The following is a 20,516-nucleotide window of genomic DNA, read 5'->3' on the forward strand; positions in this document are numbered from 1 at the left end:
ATCACATATTCCATATAAAAACATAATATATGATTACATATTTATGCATGTACATATATATTTGTATATAATTATTTGTGTGTATGTTTACACGTTTTTCTACCAAGTCTATTCCTTCAGTTATATATATATATACACACATATATATAATGTATTTAACTATTAGCACATATAACTGCATATATATGTCATTATATGAAAATACAATGTTTCAGAAATTCATTTTTTTTCTTTTTTTTATGAAGCATTATTTTATTTTTTTATTTTTTTATTTTTTATTATAATTAGTAAAAGGGTTACAGGATATTTTCCAGCTAGAAGGTGCATTAATTCACATACATTGATACCCTTTCACATGTCTTGGTACCCATTACCCTCCCCCCTACACCCCCCACCCGTCTTGGTTTTCCCCCCTTCCCTATCTAATTTCAAATAACAAAATATAAATAAATTCAATATATCAGATAACAAAGTGAGATACTATAACAATATGAGGGACAGCAAAGGAGATGAGAGACAACATAGTAGATTAAGGACAACAATCATTCATTATATGGCTTTTGTTTCAATATCCTGGAGGTCCTTTCAATTAGCTTCATACTATATGGCCTTATGTATCAAGATTTTGCTCTATTGCAGATCTCTGCTAGGAGAGCCCAAGGTTTCTACTGATTATGACAAATGAGGGAAACCATTGAGCCTAAGTTCCTTTGAGTCTGGCTTACTTCACTTCATATGATTTTTTCTAAGTCTTTCCATTTCCTAACAAGTGGGGCGATGTCATTCTTTCTGACAGCAGCATAGAATTCCATTGTGTACAAATAGCACAGCTTGTTGATCCACTCATCAACTGAGGGACATCTAGGTTGGTTCCATATCTTTGCTATGGTGAATAGTGCTGCAATGAACATTGTTGTGCTAGTGGATTTAGTATGCCCTTGTTTCTGGATGGTTGGGCAAATGCCAAGTAGTGGAATTGCTGGATCATAGGGGAGTTCTATGTTTAGCCTTTTGAGGCACTGCCACACTGCTTTCCATAGTGGTTGAATGAGTTTGCACTCCCACCAACAGTGTAGTAGTGATCCCTCCTGGCCACATCCCCTCCAGCATCTGTTGTTATTAGTTTTCCTGATCCTGGCCATTCTAACTGGAGTGGGGTGGAATCTCAGAGTTGTTTGGATTTGCATTTCTTTTATGACCAGAGATGTTGAGCATTTCTTCGTGTGTCTATAGGCCATTTTTGTTTCTTCTTCAGAGAAGACTCTCTTTAAGTCTTTGGCCCATCTTTTAATGGGATGGTTGTTACTTTGGAGATTAGTTTTGGAGTGATTCAATTTTTTGAGTTGTTGATATATTTTAGATATGAGGCCTTTGTCCGTTGTTTGGTTGGTGAAGATCTTCTCCCACTCTGTAGGCTTCCTATTTAGTGTACTAGCTATGTCCTTTGCCATACAAAAGCTCCACAGTTTAATGCAGTCCCACTTATCCAGCCTTTCTCTGATTTGATGTGATTCTTGGTCTTTATTAAGAAAGTTTCGACCTGTGCCAAGGAGGTCTAGAGTATCTCCTATTCCTTCTTGTAAAGTTTTCAGAGTGTTGGCTTTTACCTCCAGGTCTTTGATCCATTTGGAGTTAATTCTAGTACAGGGTGACAAAGAAGGATCCATCTTTCGTTTTCTGCATGTGCTTAACCAGTTCTGCCAGCACCACTTGTTGAAGAGGCTGTCTTTCTTCCATTCTATTTTTTTGGCTCCCTTGTCAAAGATTAGGTGGGCATAGGTGTGTGGTTTAATATCTGGGTCTTCAGTTCTATTCCATTGGTCTTCAGGCCTGTTCTAGTGCCAGTACCAAGCTGTTTTGATAATTATAGCTCTGTAATAGAGTCGAAAGTTTGGTATTGAAATTCCTCCTGTGCTGTTCTTTCTGCTAAGAAGTGTTTTTGCTATACGGGGTCTTTTATTATTCCATATGAAATTTTGGATTGCCTCTTCTATTTCTTTAAAGAATGACATTGGGATATTGATGGGTATTGTGTTGAATTTGTAAATAGCCCTTGGCAAATCTTACCAAAAAAAAGAAGAGAGCATATTGAAATAAACAAAATCACAGATGAAAATGGTAATATCATGACAGAAATTAGCAAGATCCAGAATATCATGAGGGAATACTTCTCAAATCTTTACGCCAACAAATTTGAGAATCTAGATGAAATGGATGAATTCCTAGCCAATATTAACATACCCACACTGAACCAAGAATAACTAACCCAACTCAAAAGGCCTATTTCAAGCTCTGAAATAGAAATGACAATTAGAGAACTTCCACCTAAGAAAAGCCCAGGGCCAGATGGATTCACAGCTGAATTCTATAAGGTCTTCAAAGCAGAGCTCACACCAATACTCCTCAAGCTCTTCAACAAAATTGAAAATGAAGGTTCCTTACCAAACTCATTCTATGAAGCCAGTATAACCCTCATCCCCAAACCAGACAGAGATTCATCAAAGAAAGAGAACTATAGACCTATTTCTTTGATGAACATCGATGCAAAACTTCTCAACAAAATACTGGCCAACCGTCTACAACAACTCATCAAAAAAATTATACACTATGATTAATCTGGATTCATCACAGGGAGGCAAAGCTGGTTCAACATACACAAATCAATTAATATAATTCAACACATCAACAGGAGCAAGGACAAAAATCACATGATTGTCTCAATAGATGCGGAAAAGGCATTTGACAAGATCCAACACCCCTTTATGTTAAAAGCTCTGGAGAAACTAGAGGCTGTGTATGAGAAACCCACCGCTAGTATTACACTTAATGGTGAAAATCAAAAGCCATTCCCTCTAAAATCAGGAACGAGACAAGGATGCCCACTCTCTCCCCTACTCTTTAACATAGTACTAGAATTCCTAGCCAGTGCAATAAGGCAAGAAGCAAGCATAAAGGGGATCCAAGTAGGGAAAGAGGAAATAAAACTATCCCTCTTTGCAGATGACATGATTCTGTATTTAAAGAATCCTATAGACTCTACTCCCAAGCTCCTTTAGCTGATTCAAAACTTTGGAAGAGTAGAAGGCTATAAAATCAACGCTCAAAAATCAACTGCCTTGGGCTGGGAGTTTGGCCTAGTGGTTAAAGTGCTTGCCTAGCATGCATGAAGACCCGGGTTTGATTCCTTGGTACCACATACATAGAAAAAAGCCAGAAGTGGTGCTGAGGCTCAAGTGGTAGAGTACTAGCATTGAGAAAGTCCAAGGACAGGGCTCAGGCCCTGAGCTCAAGCCCATGACTGGCAAAAAAAAAAAAAAAATCAACTGCCTTCCTTTACGCCAACAGTGAGAGGACGAGGCAATAATCAGGAAAGAAACTCCTTTCACAATAGCCTCAAAGAAAATAAAGTACCTAGGAATTAGCTTAACCAGAAATTCATTTTTTATGTTGCTGAAATGTAGATTATCTGGTATTCAGTTTACAAAAGCCCACGCCAACAATAAAACATAATTTTTAAAACAAAAAAGCATAGCATAGAAGCCCTGTAGTGCCAAATGACAGGTAAGACCCAGGACCCAGGATATTTATCTCTACATTCCCAGCGCCAATGTCAGTACCTGACACACAGGAACTACTTCAGCAACATTTGCTGAACATTTGCTAAATTCATTCTCCACTCTTTAAAACTCTCACTTCAAAATTCTGCTGCACAAGAAGCTCCCCTCCTGTGTTAATACACAATTTGATTTGCAAAGCGTCTGTTTACTGCAAGTTTTCAAGAACATAGCTTTATTGCACAAAAGAAGTTGGAAAATCTTTCCTAATCTTTCAAAGATAATTCATTCATTGAGCAAACACTTGGTTTAGAATAGGAATGCTAAGATAAAAGACAATTTGCTGTCCTCCAGAAGTTCTTTGCTTAGAGCAGGCAATTTATTTATTGCAACTATACAGCACAATAGCAGAATGCAAATCCAGTGTATTGCATGAGCATCTCTGATAGGTATGTATGTCCCCTAGATTACAGGGAACTTAGAAAAGAAAATAGGCAGCTACATTTAGCTTGTTACTAAAAACCAGAAAAAATGATTCCATGTACATTACAAATATTTTAATGCATTTGAATTCCCTACTATTCCAGGTCAGGGGGGAATAGGTTGGGAAAAAATTGATTTATTGGAAAAGAGCTTGGTAGTCCACTTTGGGCTGCTATCACAGAATACATATTTCTAGTTAACATACAAAGAAAAAGGGTTACTTGTTTGGTGGCTGGACTATCCAAACAGCATGGCTCCCCCACCTGATTGGGTTGAACATAGCAGAAAAACTTAAAAGGGAACCAGTTGCCTGCAAAGGGACAAATGCCCAAGCAAGGATTTTTGAGTGGAGAGAAGAAACATTTAGGAGACACATTTGAACCATAGCTTAACCACAACAGTGAATATGAATATTTGGCTTCTTCCTAGATGTTGTTTTCTAAATCATCTCATGGAAATACCACCCAGGCCTGCAGCCAGTGGACACAGCTCTTCAGTGTCTCTTTATTCTATAATCCTATAGTGATTCTGTTCAAAGTCTCAGCACTGGGTGAATGAGTGCCAGTTAGAGCAGGTGGCATGCCATATCACTCTATGATAGGTTGGACTTTGTGTGGTACTAGTTGTATTCAAAATTCTCATTAACTCTCTAAAGATTTCCCTTACAAGAAGCATCTGACCCTACTGTCGGATTTATACATGCACACCTTAGCTAACAGAGTGCAAGTCTGAAGGAGAATGCTCATTCCCAGAGAGCATGACCTTTACTCCTAGCCCTGCATGGGAGTGGATTTCCCTTTCCTTCATGGGAAGTTGAACTGTGATACATAGTGAAGCTCAGGATCAACTTCTCTAATCTCTCAACAAATGCCTTGTAAACCCTTCAGTCACCAGTCCTTTCCCTCCTTTCTCTGTGAGAGCTGTTCTGACAATTCAAGAGCTTTATCTCCTGAGCAGCAAGACTAGGGAACATGGTGAGATGGAGAAATAGAGCCATGTATAGCCAGATGCTGAACTGTTCCTGAACTGTTCCTGAACAGATGTGTTCCTGAACTGTTATACTAGTAAAAATTCCTGTGATAAAGGCCTAAGTCATGGACAACCCAGACGTGGGTCTCTTGCTAGAGTTGCACACACTGTTAACTCCCCCAAAATGCCACAAAAGAATCCCTGTGTCCACTTGGAAGTGCCACTCACAGAAGACTCTTCCTTCACCATTTACCCATCCATTCTTCCATCCCATAATTATTACTGAACACTAAATGTATACTAACCCGTCACTTATGCTGCAAATAGAGAGATGAGTAAAATGTTTTCCAGAACTCCAAAGTCAGAAAATGACAATGTTCAACAAGAATTTTACTCATCTCCTACTTATGTAATTATAACCCCTCTGTACATCACTTTACAATTATTAAAAAAACTTCAATGACAAATGAATATAATAATTGCTTATCTGAGAAATGCAAAAAGTCTTTTGAGAATTTCATGGACAGGAAAACAAATGTGGCCATGTATAGAAGGAATAAATGTTGCCCTGATGTTGAACAGAGCTGGCTCTGCACATAGAGGCATTGTAAGCAAGACTGAAATGCCCACTTCAGTGTGATGTCAAAGGATTGTAGAGATTATAGGGAAAGTGGCTGGTAAATAGTAAACACTCAATAAATGACTATAGAAATAAGCAGAGGCAGAGCTGGTTTAAACTAGAACATGACCTCAGAATTTCTTAGTGAAGTACTTTACCACTGCTACACTTTATTTTCTATCCCTCAACACTCACCTGGCCAAAGGTAACCCCGACCAGTACAACAGCTCTCCTCTGAAACTGAGACAACATATGAACTACCTTCCAAAATAATCAGAAGTGCTTCCTTACTTGGTTGTTCTAATAATTCCTTCTTCTTTTAGACTAAATAAACCAATCCAGATATAAGAATTCTTGACACACGACTACACACAGGGAAAGGTGTCCAACTGTTAGGCTAGAATACAGTGATCATCAAATCACTATTGGTGAACCTGGAAGAATTGGCTTCTATTAGAGCTAAGCTCCCTTTGACTCCTAAGTCCTCTCCTCCATGCTTCCTTCTGTACCTATGTGCCACTTTCACTTGACTCCTTTAAATATTCTGCTACTGGGTATAAAATTAACCCTCAAAGATCAACTGCCTTCCTCAACGCCAACAGTGAGAGGAACGAGGCAACAATCAGGAAAGCAATTGCTTTTGCAAGAGCCTCAAAGAAAATAAAGTACCTAGCAATTACCTTAACTAAGAATGTAAAGGACCTTTTTGATGAAAACTTTAAAACCCTGAAAAAGGAAATTAAAGCAGACCTAAGGAAATGGAAAAACCTCCCATGCTCCTGGATTGGAAGAATTAACATCGTGAAAATGACAATCTTGCCAAGGGCTATCTACAAATTCAACGCAATACCCATCAATATCCCAATGTCATTCTTTAAAGAAATAGAAGAGGCAATCCAAAATTTCATATGGAATAATAAAAGACCCCGTATAGCAAAAACACTTCTTAGCAGAAAGAACAGCACAGGAGGAATTTCAATACCAAACTTTCGACTCTATTACAGAGCTATAATTATCAAAACAGCTTGGTACTGGCACTAGAACAGGCCTGAAGACCAATGGAATAGAACTGAAGACCCAGATATTAAACCACACACCTATGCCCACCTAATCTTTGACAAGGGAGCCAAAAAAATAGAATGGAAGAAAGACAGCCTCTTCAACAAGTGGTGCTGGCAGAACTGGTTAAGCACATGCAGAAAACGAAAGATGGATCCTTCTTTGTCACCCTGTACTAGAATTAACTCCAAATGGATCAAAGACCTGGAGGTAAAAGCCAACACTCTGAAAACTTTACAAGAAGGAATAGGAGATACACTAGACCTCCTTGGCACAGGTCGAAACTTTCTTAATGAAGACCAATAATCACAACAAATCAGAGAAAGGCTGGATAAATGGGACTGCATTAAATTGCAGAGCTTTTGAATGGCAAAGGACATAGCTAGTACACTAAATAGGAAGCCTACAGAGTGGGAGAAGATCTTCACTAACCATACAACAGACAAGGGCCTCATATCTAAAATATATCAACAACTCAAAAAATTGAATCACTCCAAAACTAATCTCCAAAGTAACAACCATCCCATTAAAAGATGGGCCAAAGACTTAAAGAGAGTCTTCTCTGAAGAAGAAACAAAAATGGCCTATAGACACACGAAGAAATGCTCAACATCTCTGGTCATAAAAGAAATGCAAATCCAAACAACTCTGAGATTCCACCCCACTCCAGCTAGAATGGCCAGGATCAGGAAAACTAATAACAACAGATGCTGGAGGGGATGTGGCCAGGAGTGATCACTACTACACTGTTGGTGGGAGTGCAAACTCATTCAACCACTATGGAAAGCAGTGTGGCAGTTCCTCAAAAGACTAAACATAGAGCTCCCCTATGACCCAGCAATTCCACTACTTGGCATTTACCCAATCATCCAGAAACAAGGACATACTAAATCCACCAGCACAACAATGTTCATTGCAGCACTAGTTACCATAGCAAAGATATGGAACCAACCTAGATGTCCCTCAGTTGATGACTGGATCAACAAGATGTGATATTTGTACACAGTGGAATTCTATGCTGCTGTAAGAAAGAATGACATTGCCCCACTTGTTAGGAAATGGAAAGACTTAGAAAAGATCATATTAAGTGAAGTAAGCCAGACTCAAAGGAACTTAGGCTCAATGGTTTCCCTCATTTGTCATAATCAGTAGAAACCTTGGGCTCTCCTAGCAGAGATTCGCAATAGAGCAAAACCTTGATACAAAAGGCCATATAGTAGGACGCTGAATGAAAGGATCTCTAGGATATAGAAACATAAGCCATATAATGAATGATTGTTGTTCTTAAGGTACTATGTTATCTCTCATCTCTTTTGCTGTCCCTTGGTTATCTCATATTGTTACAGTATCTCACTTTGTTACCTGATACCTCTGTATATATTTGTATTTGGTTATTTGAAATTGGATAGGGAACGGGGGTAAAACAAGGTGAGGGGTGAGGGTGGGGGGAGGGAAATGGGGACCAAGACATGTGAAAGGGTATCAATGTATGTGAATTAATGCACCATCTATCTGGCAAATATCATGTAACCCTTCTATTAATTACAATAAAAATATGTGGAAAAAAATATTCTGCTACTGCAGAGTACATTTTCCCTCAGAAAAGGACTCCTCATGCACAGGACTTGTGAGAAATGGCCATAGTCCCACTGCATTGTAAGGCCTTGGATTGTTACCTAGCACCCCTCACTGATACAGTTGCTATCTATAGTCATGCGTGCCCTCCCCCACCCAACCTCTGCCTGCTCTGCTCTCCAGGTCTTTGTGGAAGCCTTTCTTGAGCTCATCAGCTAAATCCCCAGGCCAGCAGACAGTTCTGCCTGGGCCAATTTGAATGCCTGCTGCCTGTGAGATTTCCTGAGACTCTTCAGCTGCCACATTAAAACTGCATGAGAGCCTTCTCAAGAGGCCTAATAATAGCACGTTTCATCTGTGAGCCACTTTATAGACATTAACTTATGAAGCTGCCCTCACTCCCCATAAGACCTGGGCTTCTGTGTAGTGGACTTCAGGTTTTACAACCTTCAAATTGCTCTAAGAGAAAATACACACACACACACACACACACACACACACACACACACACACACACACACACACCTGGAATCTGAAAGCTCTTATATGGGCATAAACAATCATTAATTGTACTTGAGTGCTGGCATGGAGGAGGGTGGGGATTTAAACTCGGTCGCTGGTAGCTGGCCAGGTCATTGAATTACAACCCATCATCTGCATTTATAAATAAAGTCTTATTAGGACACAGGCCATTATATGTTATTTGTGGCTTCTTTTGCACTGCATCATCAGGCAAGTGGATGCAACGAAGATCAAGTAGTCCACAAAACCAAACTGTACTTACTATCTAGACCTGAAGAAAAGATTGCAAAGTCCTGGTCTAGGGAAGTTGATGTTTGTTCTTATCCTGTATGTTTTCTAAACATGGCTAGACAAATCTCTCTCCCCTTCTCTGGCCCTCAATGTCTACATCTACAGACAAATAATCTCTAAGTTGAGCCATTGCCTTGAATTTGTTCTCCCACTGTTCTGTAAGTATTGGCATCTAGTGGTTTTTTTTTTTCTTGTTATGATAGCTGACTTCTTTGAGGACAGGGACAAAGTTTCATGTGCCACGAATCCTCCTAGACAAAACGACCTAGCTGAGCCCAACAATGTATATGGAGTTTAACTGGTCTGACTTAAATTTTGTTTCTTTTTTATTTCTTTACAGAGAGATCTCTCAGAATGATTGTCTGGAAGTGATAGAGGCAGATGTGTTCTCCAATCTGCCCAAGTTACATGAAATGTAAGTAAAAACTGAGAGGAGGAGTTCGCTGATTATTCTTGACAAAAGCTTTATGAGTCTCTGACATTCCTGAGAGGCACTGGTTTAGTTATGTCCTCAGTTCCTAACACTATCATTCTAAAATGCCAATGCCAGCCTAAACCCATCATGTGTCCCTGCCTGGTGATCCCAGCTCTGGGCTCACTATGTCCCATAGATCTTTATAGCATGGATTCAAAAGTCTTGTCCTATATAGTGTACTATCCTAGTGTACTTCTATCTCATTACTTCACCCTGGATTCTTCCATTGATGCAGCATAAAATAATTCTCATATGAAATGGCTGAGGCTAAGAATCCTAGTCTGAGTGCTAACCAAACCTTTAGACACTATAAAAGCTTCACCAAGACACACAGGTACATAAGATTTTTGTTTTCTCATCTGTAAAACTGGAATAAAAATCTACACCCTGTAAGATTACTGTAATGAATAAAGGAAATTATCAATATAAATTAAATTTAGGGCATCAGCTGGCATAGAATACATAGGTTCTAATGATCTTTGATTCCTCAACAATCCCGATCAAATTTACCATGCATTGTAGACAGTCCAGTTTTACAAATATGTCAGTACAAAGATTCACTTCTGCTTTATACTAGTTTGTAATTACTGAAAAGTAACATAAAATCATAGACTATCAAGATCAGAAAAGACTTTAGAGATGGGCCAATTTTTTTTCTAAGCATATTCCATGTACAACTAAGAACCCAGGAAATTCTGCCAATGTAGGCAAAAAAGATTGCAAGACCCCAACTCAGAAAATAAATCCAGTATTACGGTATATGTCTATACTCTCAGCTCCATGGAAGGTATAAAAAGGAAGATTGTGGTCAATCTGGCCTAGAAATAAAGCACAATATTCTATGTGTAAAATAACTAAAGTGAAAAGGGCTGCTTGTACTGGTAGAGTACCTGCCTAGCAAACATCAGTCACCATGTTCAAACCATAGTACTGCCAAAAAGAAGGAAGAGGGGGAGGGGCAAGAGAAGGAGCAGAAAAAGAGAGTGGGGAAAATATTGTGAGAGAGAGAGAGAGAGAGAAAGAACAGGAGGGATGAAGGGAAAGACTTAGGGAGAGAAGGAGGGAGTGAAAGAATGATAGTGGGATAGAATGCGAGAAAGAAAGGGAGAAAAAGAGGGAGAGGAGAACAGAAAAGAAAACATTTTTATGTTTATCAAATAAGGAAACACTGTGCCAATAAAATAACACATTTAAACTTACTGCAGGAAAAGATGGTAAAGATTTGTACATTGATAATATATTTAGAATCTGCAGGAAGGATATCATATTAAATATTTCTCGACTGGAAAGGTACCATTAGGCACAGAGAGGTTATAAGGCTATCTGAAGTCAGGCAGCCAAGCCCACAACAGAATATGAACACGATCATGAGTGCATGATCACTGGTGCTTGGCACCAGTGGTTTATTTTTTTTATTTTTAGCTACTCAGGAAACGGAGATGTGAGGAGTAAGGTTCCAAGCAAGCCTGGTCAGAAAAGTCTGCAAAACCTTTTTCTCCAATTAACTTCCAAAACAAGTGGTAGCGCTCTAGTCTTTTTTTTTAAATATTTTTATTGCAATTAATAAAAGGGCTACATGATATTTGCCAGATAGAAGGTGCATTAATTCACATACATTGATACCCTTTCACATGTCTTGGTCCCCATTACCCTCCCCTCCACTCCCCCATCTTGGTTTTCCCCCCTTCCAAAAAAAGCTCAGGGAAAGCTGGGAGTGGCATGTTTGCCTAGCATGCATAAAGCCCTGGTCTGATTCCTTTGTACTACATATACAGAAAAAAACTAGAAGTGGTGCTGTGGTTCAAGTGGTAGAGTGCTAGCCTTGAGAAAGCCCAAGGACAGTGTCCAGGCTCTAAGTTCAAGCCTCGGGATTGGGGGGGGAAAAAAGCTTGGAACAGCATCCAGGCCCTGAGTTAAAGCCCAGGACCAGCATATTTTTAAAGCATTTACCAAGCATTTGTAGAGGACAGGGAGTGGGGGGTAAAGAGTTGATATACAAATGACAGCTTTCTTAGCAGACGTCCCCTCCCTTTGCTTCCTTCCTTCTTTGCTCCTTTTCTTCTTTCTTCTCTCTCTGACTACTTTGGAAAAGAGAAAAGATATGGCAGGGGGTGGGGGGGCAAACGGTCTCAGAACCCACAGGGCTTATCAGAGATATTAAGCAAAGTCAGCCAGCTTGTTGGATGTAGTCAGCCAGGCATCTGTCCATGCATTCTGATGGGCAGTGGAGCTAATAGGACAGCTGGCTGATGGGGAGGTGCTCACCCCCATGCAACACTGATTGTGTCTAAGAAGATTAATTGTCTGGTACTTGGATCTAGTTAGCTACAGCTTACTGCTACCTAAAAGCTAATGAAACAGGGAGGAAGTCATTAACAAAGACTATGTCTGAAAATACCCAACCAGACCAGAGAAAGACAAGCTCTGATGGAAATGTGAACACCTCCGGACTATTGATCAAGACCTAGCACAGGCCAGAAACACGGGGAACTCGTCACCCCTTCCCAGGAGTGGTGAGGGAGCAGCCTTAGTCTGCTGTATGAAGGGGTCTCTGGCCCACTGCAGCTTGTGTCTGGTGGAATTTCGTGGCAAGTTTTGTTTTATTTTGTCATTTTACCTCTGTTTCTCCAGTTATTTTTAGTGCCTCCTCCTTTTCCTTTCCCTCACACATTTATCCCCTCACACATCTATTTATTCCTCTGTTTTATTGGTTTTCATCAACTCTCATATCCATACAAAGGATCCACTCTCTATATGGGCTTCATCTGAAACTCCATTTCCTGTGACCCCAGAGGCCTTTGGGGTGAAAGATTCAGCCCTGAAAATGACTCAGGTGAATGGGTCCCAAGAAATGAGTCTTAAATGCCACAGGGTTAAAAGTTAGTTTATGCAATTTAGTATAGTAAGAGACACTATATGTTTGCTTCATTTCTGTTGGATGGATAACTAGAATAATGATTTACTGATATGCTTTTAAAACATGAGAAATACTATTATATTCCTTGTAGTTGAGGTCACTTGCATGTACCTTCTTCTTTTACAGTAGAATTGAAAAGGCCAACAACCTGCTCTACATCAACCCTGAGGCCTTCCAGAACCTTCCCAATCTCCGATATCTGTAAGAACTCATACATTTGGTACCCTTTCTATAAAACAGTACGATCTCATTTTAGCTTAGCTGCTACTATGGGAGAATAATTGCTTGTTTGTTGAAAAGTGGGGGTCTAGACATGGAGATGGAGATAGGGAGACACTTGGTAGATTTTAGCTTAGCTCAATGAACAAATTCTACTAATACTTTAAATATTAATATTTTAGATTAATACATTAATAATTAATAATAAATGAATGTTTTAAATTCCACAAATTTCACTGATTTCATTTTTGCTTTTATTTGGAAAAATAAATGCAATATGCACTAATGGGACTGTCATGCAGACCTCTTATAGAACTCAGACATAATTTTGAGTTAATGAGATCTAGCTAGACTTTCTTCTATCATCTAGTAGTGAACTTGATGTCAAGACACTGTCCTTCTTGTTTTGCATAAAGTATTTTATTTATCTGGTAGATGTCATTGCTTTAGTTCCTACATTTCAGTTAACAATAGATATGGTATTTTCTTTATACACTAGTATTGTGGCTTGACACTCGGGGTCTTGCATTCTCATTTGGCTTTCTTGCTCAAGGCTAATGCTCTACCACTTGAGCATTTTCCAGCAGTTTCTTGGTTAAGTGAAGATCAGAATGTCACAGATTTGCCTTCCCGGGCTGGTTTTGAACCTTGATTCTCAGATCTCAGCTTCCCAGTTAGCGAGTATTACAGGAGTAAGCTACCAACACCTAGCTAGATATAATATTTCAGCTTCATCCTTTGAGCCTACCCTATCAGCAAAATCACTGCTTCCCTCACTCTGATGGCTTCAAAACTAGTTGAGATCTTGACAGAGAATTAAATGTTATGATGATGCTTATAAGATAACATGTAAAGGTTTGAACTCTAGAGTTAAACTCTGAGTCTATTAGCTATTTATTACAAAGACTTAAGCTTATTTGTCTTATTTCATAGCTTATCTCATAGCTTATTTCCTAGAAGAGAATGAAAATAATAATGCATGTCAGCTGCTATTAACAGACTAATGCTATATAACTCACCACCTCCCATAGGTGGGAGCTTAGGGCACAGCTCTCCATCATTTCTCACCTGTCTATGAGTTGGTCAGCAGAATGGTTCTGCTGATCTGGATGGTATTTGCCTGACTTCAGCTAAGATCACTCATGCATCCATAGCTAGCTGGCTAGCTGGTAGGGGCTGGCCTCTGTGGGTGGTCTCAGTTGGAATGATTCATTTTCACTGCAATACTGAAGTTCCAAGAAAGGTGAGTTCAAGAGGACAAGCCTTCAGTACATACACTGTTTCTTCTGATGCCTTTTATAAGCAAAAAAAAAAAAAGGTCACAGAATCAGTCTAAATGAAAGAGGTGGAAAAACAGAGGCCACTTCTCCATGGGAGAAATTCCAGTTCAGCAGATGTGGATACAGGGATGTGGATACAGGGATAGATTTCACCATTTTAGCACTCAACTTGAAGTGTATAAAATGTGTTTTACAGTACCTATCATAATAAACACTCAGTAAATATAGGCTATGAATAATATCGATTTATCTCTCCCTAAACATTTGAATGAATGAGAATAAGCAGTTATCTAGTGTCATGTCTCACATTTATAATTTCACTTTTAAATGTTATTAAGATCTTAAAGGTCCTACCTCTAAAAACAATTACAATTACAGTGCGGACTAGGGCTTTAATGTATAAATCTTGAGGGCGGGGGGTGGGGCTAGGGGCAAAACACCCCTACCCCTAGTACATGTACTTCTCTGTTATTTACATTAGCATAGCAGTCCTATAACAGCTCTGTAATCCAGCAGTCAGGTAGAGGCAGAGAGCATCAAGTTCATATATTCTATGGGATAATGAACTATTTGCCACAAATCAAAGGGAAAAAAGAAAATAAATGAAAGAATCCAGTGGGGAGCAATAGAATTGAGTTGTTGGCTTTTCTTTCTTTCCTCTTCTTTTTTTCTTAAACAAGATAAATGTTTAGCATCCAAGCCATCAATGTAGGAGATGATGAGGGGTAGAAGTGGTTGCTATTTGTCTTGAGTATCCTGATGACTGCTCACACATACATAGAAATATTCTAAAGTTCTTCGTGGTGCTATTTCATGCCACTCATTTGATGGCACAGAATTAAGGACAACTAGAAATCAGAGCTCTTCATCAATGTCTTCATGCCTCACTGAGGAACTTGAAGTGGTTAGCAAAAAAAAAGGAAAGAAAAAAGACCTCATGAATAAAGAAATCTTTAACTGGAAGTATATGCATCAAAGGATTCATCTGGGTAGATTTTTCAAGTCAATATTATATTTGTAGGCAATATTTCTCTCTTTATTGCTCTGCCTTCTCAGAGCTGACCTTTTGTGTATGAAGATTATCTATTGATCTGTAAATAAGGTTTATGCAATATTCTTTTGCCTGTGCATCCTGTCTGTGTAATTGTCAGGCAGCTGGGTGTTGCGTTTTGCTACTCAATAAACTGTAATTCCATTTTAGTAAACAAGTCACACAGCTGTGTGGACCCTACCCACAACATCCCCACAGAAAACTATCATGCATTCAGATGTAAGCCACTAGACTTCCTGAGGGTGCATGCTAATGGCTGCCAGGCCATCTGCTTTCTTCTGTTGGGGACAATTCTAGAAGATTCTTTACTGTGATTCACTTCAGCAGTCCAGGAATTCCTTACCTGGACCTCTGTTAAGTGCCCATTTCTCACATCTTGTTTTATTTGCTGAGTAGCTTTTCTGACTGGTTCCAAGAGCTACATTAGCCAAGTTCTCATGGCTCATGCCTGTAATCCAAGCTACTCAGGAGGCTGAGATCTGAGGTCAGCCCAATCATGAAATGACACTCTTCTCTCCAATTAGCCACCAAAAAGCAAGATGTGGAGCTGTGGCTCAAGCAGTAGAGTAATTTATCTTTGAACAAAAAGCTAAGAGACAGTGCCCAGGCTTTGAGTTCAAGCCCTAGGACTAGCACCAAAAAAAAAAAAATCATTTGTTGGGGGTAGAAATTCCAGGGACAGCCCAGCTACCGGAGATGCACAAAGATTCCGGTGTTACCTTGTCTGAGCTCAGGCCCGTTGTTAGCTATGCAATCTCAAATAATTGGTTTTGCTTCTCTAAGACTCTATCTTTTATGTTCTCCATAACTGTTATCAATTCTTAAGAAATTCTGGGCCTTGTCATTTACTAGATGAAGTGCTCATACAAAAGATTTTGTCTCTTTGTGTCTCCGTTTCTCCTCTAAAAAATATAATATAATATTAATGCCTTCCTTTTAAGACTGGTATAAGGTTAGGTAAGATAGTGATTACAAATCTCTTGTATATTCTGGGCACAATAATGTTTCGATTTATATCATGACTATGTGATGATGAAGGTGATGGTATCTTTTTCTTTTCCATATTCATGAGACTTGTTATTCTTTCTTTGATTTTCTATAGTCTATATTGGCTATAGTCTAGACTGGCTGGTCTGGAACTTGTGTAGTCCAGAATTACCTGAGATGTGTGACCTTCCAATGTCTACCCTCTGAGTACGAGGGTTACAGGTATGAGCACCTCCAGGTACAACTAATAATTCTAAGATTTGGAAAGCCTCTCTAGCTTCTTTGAGACAGAATTCACCAGTCAGCATTCAAACATGGAAATACATCATTTGTGTTTCTTAAAGGACCAATTTATTCACCCTTACATATTCAAACATAGCTAGAAAGGTCCAATGAACAATGAGCAAAACTTCATCTTGTAGAGTCTTAACTACCACCCCCATTTTGTTTTTTGGTGGTCACAGGGCATACACTCTTCAGCTCAAGGCTAGCGCTTTACTGCTTTGAGCCACAGCACCACTTCTGGTGCTTAATTGCAGATAAGAGTTTCATGGACTTTCCTGGAAGGGCTGGTTTTGATCTGTGACCCTCAGATCTCAGCCTCCTGAGTAGCTAGGGTTATAGATGTGAGCCACCAGCATCTGGCTATAACCCTTCATTTTAATATCAGTTTTCAATACCAGTGGTCCACAGATCCCCTACCATCCTTACCCAGTCTAAATCTAATTCTTCACAAGGTCAGTTAGTTGGATAATTCCTCCCATCTATATGTTGATCTGTACTTTAATGCTTTTTGTCATACTTTATTGCATTTAACCTTCCCAGAAATCCATAGCACAGATAGCACTGTAAGGGTTGCCATTTTTATAGGAAAAACTAACTTGGTTATAGGACTCTTCTATTTTTATAACTGTATCAAAGATATGCATTTTAATAATCTGTGCATTAAAAATGATCTTACATCAGGGCACATGGTAAATGCTTGTAATCACAGCACTTCAGAGGGCAGGAAAATTCAGAGTTCAAGGTCAGCTTGAACTTTTTAGTTGACATGATGTATTGTAATATGGATTTTTTTTCAGTTTGGATTTTACTCAACTTCTTGGATCTGTAAGTTTAAGTGGTTTATTTTGTTGTCATGGTTCAAATTTCAGAGATTTTAGCCATGTTTCTATTGAAACATGCAATGTCCTTACAGAAGTGTGCTCAAGTCTGCTTGCCTGTCTCTAATGACTGGATAAAACCACAGTGATGCTTATTTTTAGAAACTATGGTAGCAATTGCACAGAAGAAAGGACTGGTACTTCTCTATTTATGCCTTATCATTTTGGTTGTGAATTGACAAAACAGTAAGAACTCAGTCAGACAAACACTGAAAAGTCATTTATTGAAGGCATGCCTCCTAGGCTTTCTTGTGAATAATGTGTGTCCAAAATATGACAAGACAGTGAAATCCACTGCCTTCATAGAGTACTATTCTACTTGTGGGGACAACTGATAATGGATGATGTCAGTGAGAGGGGGTTGCTAGTAAGAAAAACATAGCAAGGAATATAGATGAGAAGTAAAGTTTTAGGAAGGGTGCTTGAGAGAGGGTGAACTAGTAAGTCTAGAGCCTTCCTTGATCATCTGTCATCTCAGGGAGTTTATTAGTCTTTGGGGAAGAAAAGACTGCTGTCAATTAATTCCTAAAATAACACATCTGAAGAGCGGTGTTTCATGGAGGAAAGGATGATCTAATGCATGGATGAGCCAGGCATGGAGGCAGGGTAACAGAGGACTTAGAAAAATAGGACAGCAGGAGAATAGACTTCCTGTGGGGAGTGGGGGGAGAAGTGAGTAAATGGCTGAACTGTAAGACTAAATCCCAACTTAAAAAGAGAGTATACACTGTGAAAAGTCTGACTAGACTTGGATGAGCAGAGTTGCAGGAAGACTTAAGTTGAGGAAGTTTATCATAATAGGAAAGAATAAACTAGAAGAGAGTTTTGAGCAATAGATTACATGATGGAGATAATTTGTGGATTGACCAGCAACAGACTGTACTCTAAAGAAAACTGATAAGAGGAAATTAATAATAATCCAAGAACAGAAAGCCATGGTCCAATAAGTAACAGGGAAAAAAAAGCCATCAGCAGCATATCATTTACCTCTGAGAGACACACAGATCCAACTGACTGCACTGATTTTGGCTCACTCACCTCCACTCACTCCCAAGACTTTACCCTCTCCAGCCTTGCCCTCTAAATCCTCCCCTAAGTACTTCCCACACCGTCATCCTGTCAATGGCTCTCATCAAGCATCCAGTCATCAGTCACTGACATGACTTTCTGACGTGACCCACTTTTACCTCTGAAAGTGGCTTTTTGTATAAACTTTACTATTCTTATTAAACGTCGCAATAAAATAATGCAGTCATCTCACACAGTGATGTGATTATTGAGAAGAAATTAGTAGTCAGCTCCCTGGCTGTCAGTGTTGTCATGGCAACAGGGATGTTTGGGCACAATGGAGATTACACAACTCCTTTTTTTTTTCCTTTTTATCAGTAACCTGTAAGGCAGATCCAACTTTATTTACCATTGTCAACACCTGGAAAATGTGGTCAGATTTTCCTCTGGAACACTGATTTCAAGGGGAGATTTCAGCCTGAGCATGTTAGCTCTCAGAGGTCAAGGACCTCTTCTGGATCATAAAGATGGCAACATTTTCCTGCTGCTAACATTTTTTCCCTGTTCAGTATAATTTCTCCCATAAGAAGCTCAAGCCCTTTCAATCAGCAAGGCGATCATTTGATCCAATACTTTGTATCAACATGCTGAAGTATTCTGATAGTATTCTTTGCAGGGTAATTTGCATTTTTAAAAGACAAACTTGGATATAATAATGCTAAACTCAGAGTTGATAATGACTCCCAGACAAAGAAGCTTCTAAAGAGAGAAATATCCTATGGGATCTACTCAGATAACACATAGTTAACCTTCTCTTTCACCCATCTTCAAATTCTGTGCCAGTTATTTTCTCAAGATACACCTTTTTTATGAGGTTGCTATATCTTCACCTCATTAATTTTGAAATAAGTCTGGTCTGTGCCTCATCAACAGAAATCAGATATGAGAACAAGTCCAGAGATGGTTCAGTGAACAAGTCTCAGATTAGCTGATTCAAGCTCAACCCTGACTCCTTCCCCACCTCACCCCAGACAATGTTATGCTAAGGCAAGTAAAATTTTCCATTTCTCAAAATGAAAATAATAAAATATATTCTCTTGCTGCCTTTAGATGTTTGGTTTCTGAAGTATGATCTTCACCAATCTAAAGTTTTTCAGTGTTCTTGCCTAGCCTGAGTCCAATAAATTCAGGCCCACCCCGAAGGGCCTTGAATGAAGGAAATCACTGTGACATAAGATCTCTTCACTTCCCACATCAGGATCTTCCTTCCTCAGGTTCAGCAAGTCCCTTTCAATAGCAGATCTTGAAAATACAGCAAGACTGAAGCCTGGCACCAGTGACTCGTGTCTGTCATCCTAACAACTCAGGAAGTTGGATCTGAGGTCATGATTCAAAGCCAGCTTGAGCAGGAAAGTCCATTAGATTCTTCTCTCCAATTAACCACCAAAAAGAAAAGCTGAGTCAAGGGGAATGCAGTATATAAATATAGGAAAAAGTTTGCAGGTATTTTATGATACTAGGAAAACTGCAGGGAAAGACTGGGTTGGGATGGATGGAGGAGAACAGTGAAAGGAATGACATTGATTCACAAACCGATTTGTTGGTATTAACTCCTTTATCTAACTACTTATAGATAACAAAATACAATTTAAAAAGGAAAAAGCTGGAAGTGGAGTTGTGGCTCAAGTGGTTGAGCACTAAAAAACTGCAAAAACTAAAGAACAGTGGCTAAGTCCTGAGTTAAAGCTCCCATACTAGTGAAAGAAAGAAAGAAAGAAAGAAAGAAAGAAAGAAAGAAAGAAGAAAGAAAGAAAGAAAGAAAGAAAGAAAGAAAGAAAGAAAGAAAGAAAGAAAGAGAGGGAGAGAGGAGGGAAGGAAGGAAGGAAGGAAGGAAGGAAGGAAGGAAGGAGGGAGGGAGGGAGGGAGGGAGGGAGGGAGGGAGGGAGGGAGGGAGGGAGGGAGAGAAGGAAGGAAGGAAAGAAGCGAGGAAAGGAAGGAAGGAAAGAAGCGAGGAAAGGAAGAGAGGGAAGGAGAAAGGGGGGAGGGGGGAGAGGAGGGGGGGCAGCTCCCAGCAGTCTGGGAGGATTAATACTGAGCAGGCCTTCCAAAGGCACAGGTTAAAAGAGAGACAGCTTGAACAATGTGAAAAGGTATTGCTCAATCCACTGCCCTTCTCTGGGAAATCAACTGCTTCATCTTATTCCAGCATTGCAGTCCCCACACTGGGAGGTTTCAAGATCACTTTTATCCTTACAAATCCTTTTAGACTTGTGGTTGTACCTGTGAGAAAAGCATGTTAAGACTCACCATCTTGCCCAGTGCCCGTGTCTCAAATCCTAGCTAC

At 39.4% G+C, this 20,516-nt stretch overlaps 1 protein-coding gene and 1 long non-coding RNA gene across 2 annotated transcripts in view; one reads left to right on the forward strand and one right to left on the reverse strand.

Moving 5' to 3' along the window:
- Fshr (follicle stimulating hormone receptor) overlaps positions 1-20,516 on the forward strand; it is a 147,440-nt gene that overhangs the window by 92,613 nt on the left and 34,311 nt on the right. Inside the window, exons 3-4 of the mRNA XM_090336152.1 lie at positions 9,413-9,487; positions 12,591-12,665. Of these exons, the coding sequence (XP_090192278.1) occupies positions 9,413-9,487; positions 12,591-12,665 (150 nt within the window). The remainder of the gene's footprint in view (positions 1-9,412; positions 9,488-12,590; positions 12,666-20,516) is intronic.
- LOC150060767 (uncharacterized) overlaps positions 1-20,516 on the reverse strand; it is a 48,748-nt gene that overhangs the window by 7,278 nt on the left and 20,954 nt on the right. The gene's annotated exons all lie outside the window — the stretch shown is intronic.

This window comes from Megascapheus bottae, chromosome 7, assembly GCF_031878675.1.
Source record: "Megascapheus bottae isolate mThoBot1 chromosome 7, mThoBot2.hap1, whole genome shotgun sequence".
Taxonomy (NCBI): Eukaryota; Metazoa; Chordata; class Mammalia; order Rodentia; family Geomyidae; genus Megascapheus; species Megascapheus bottae.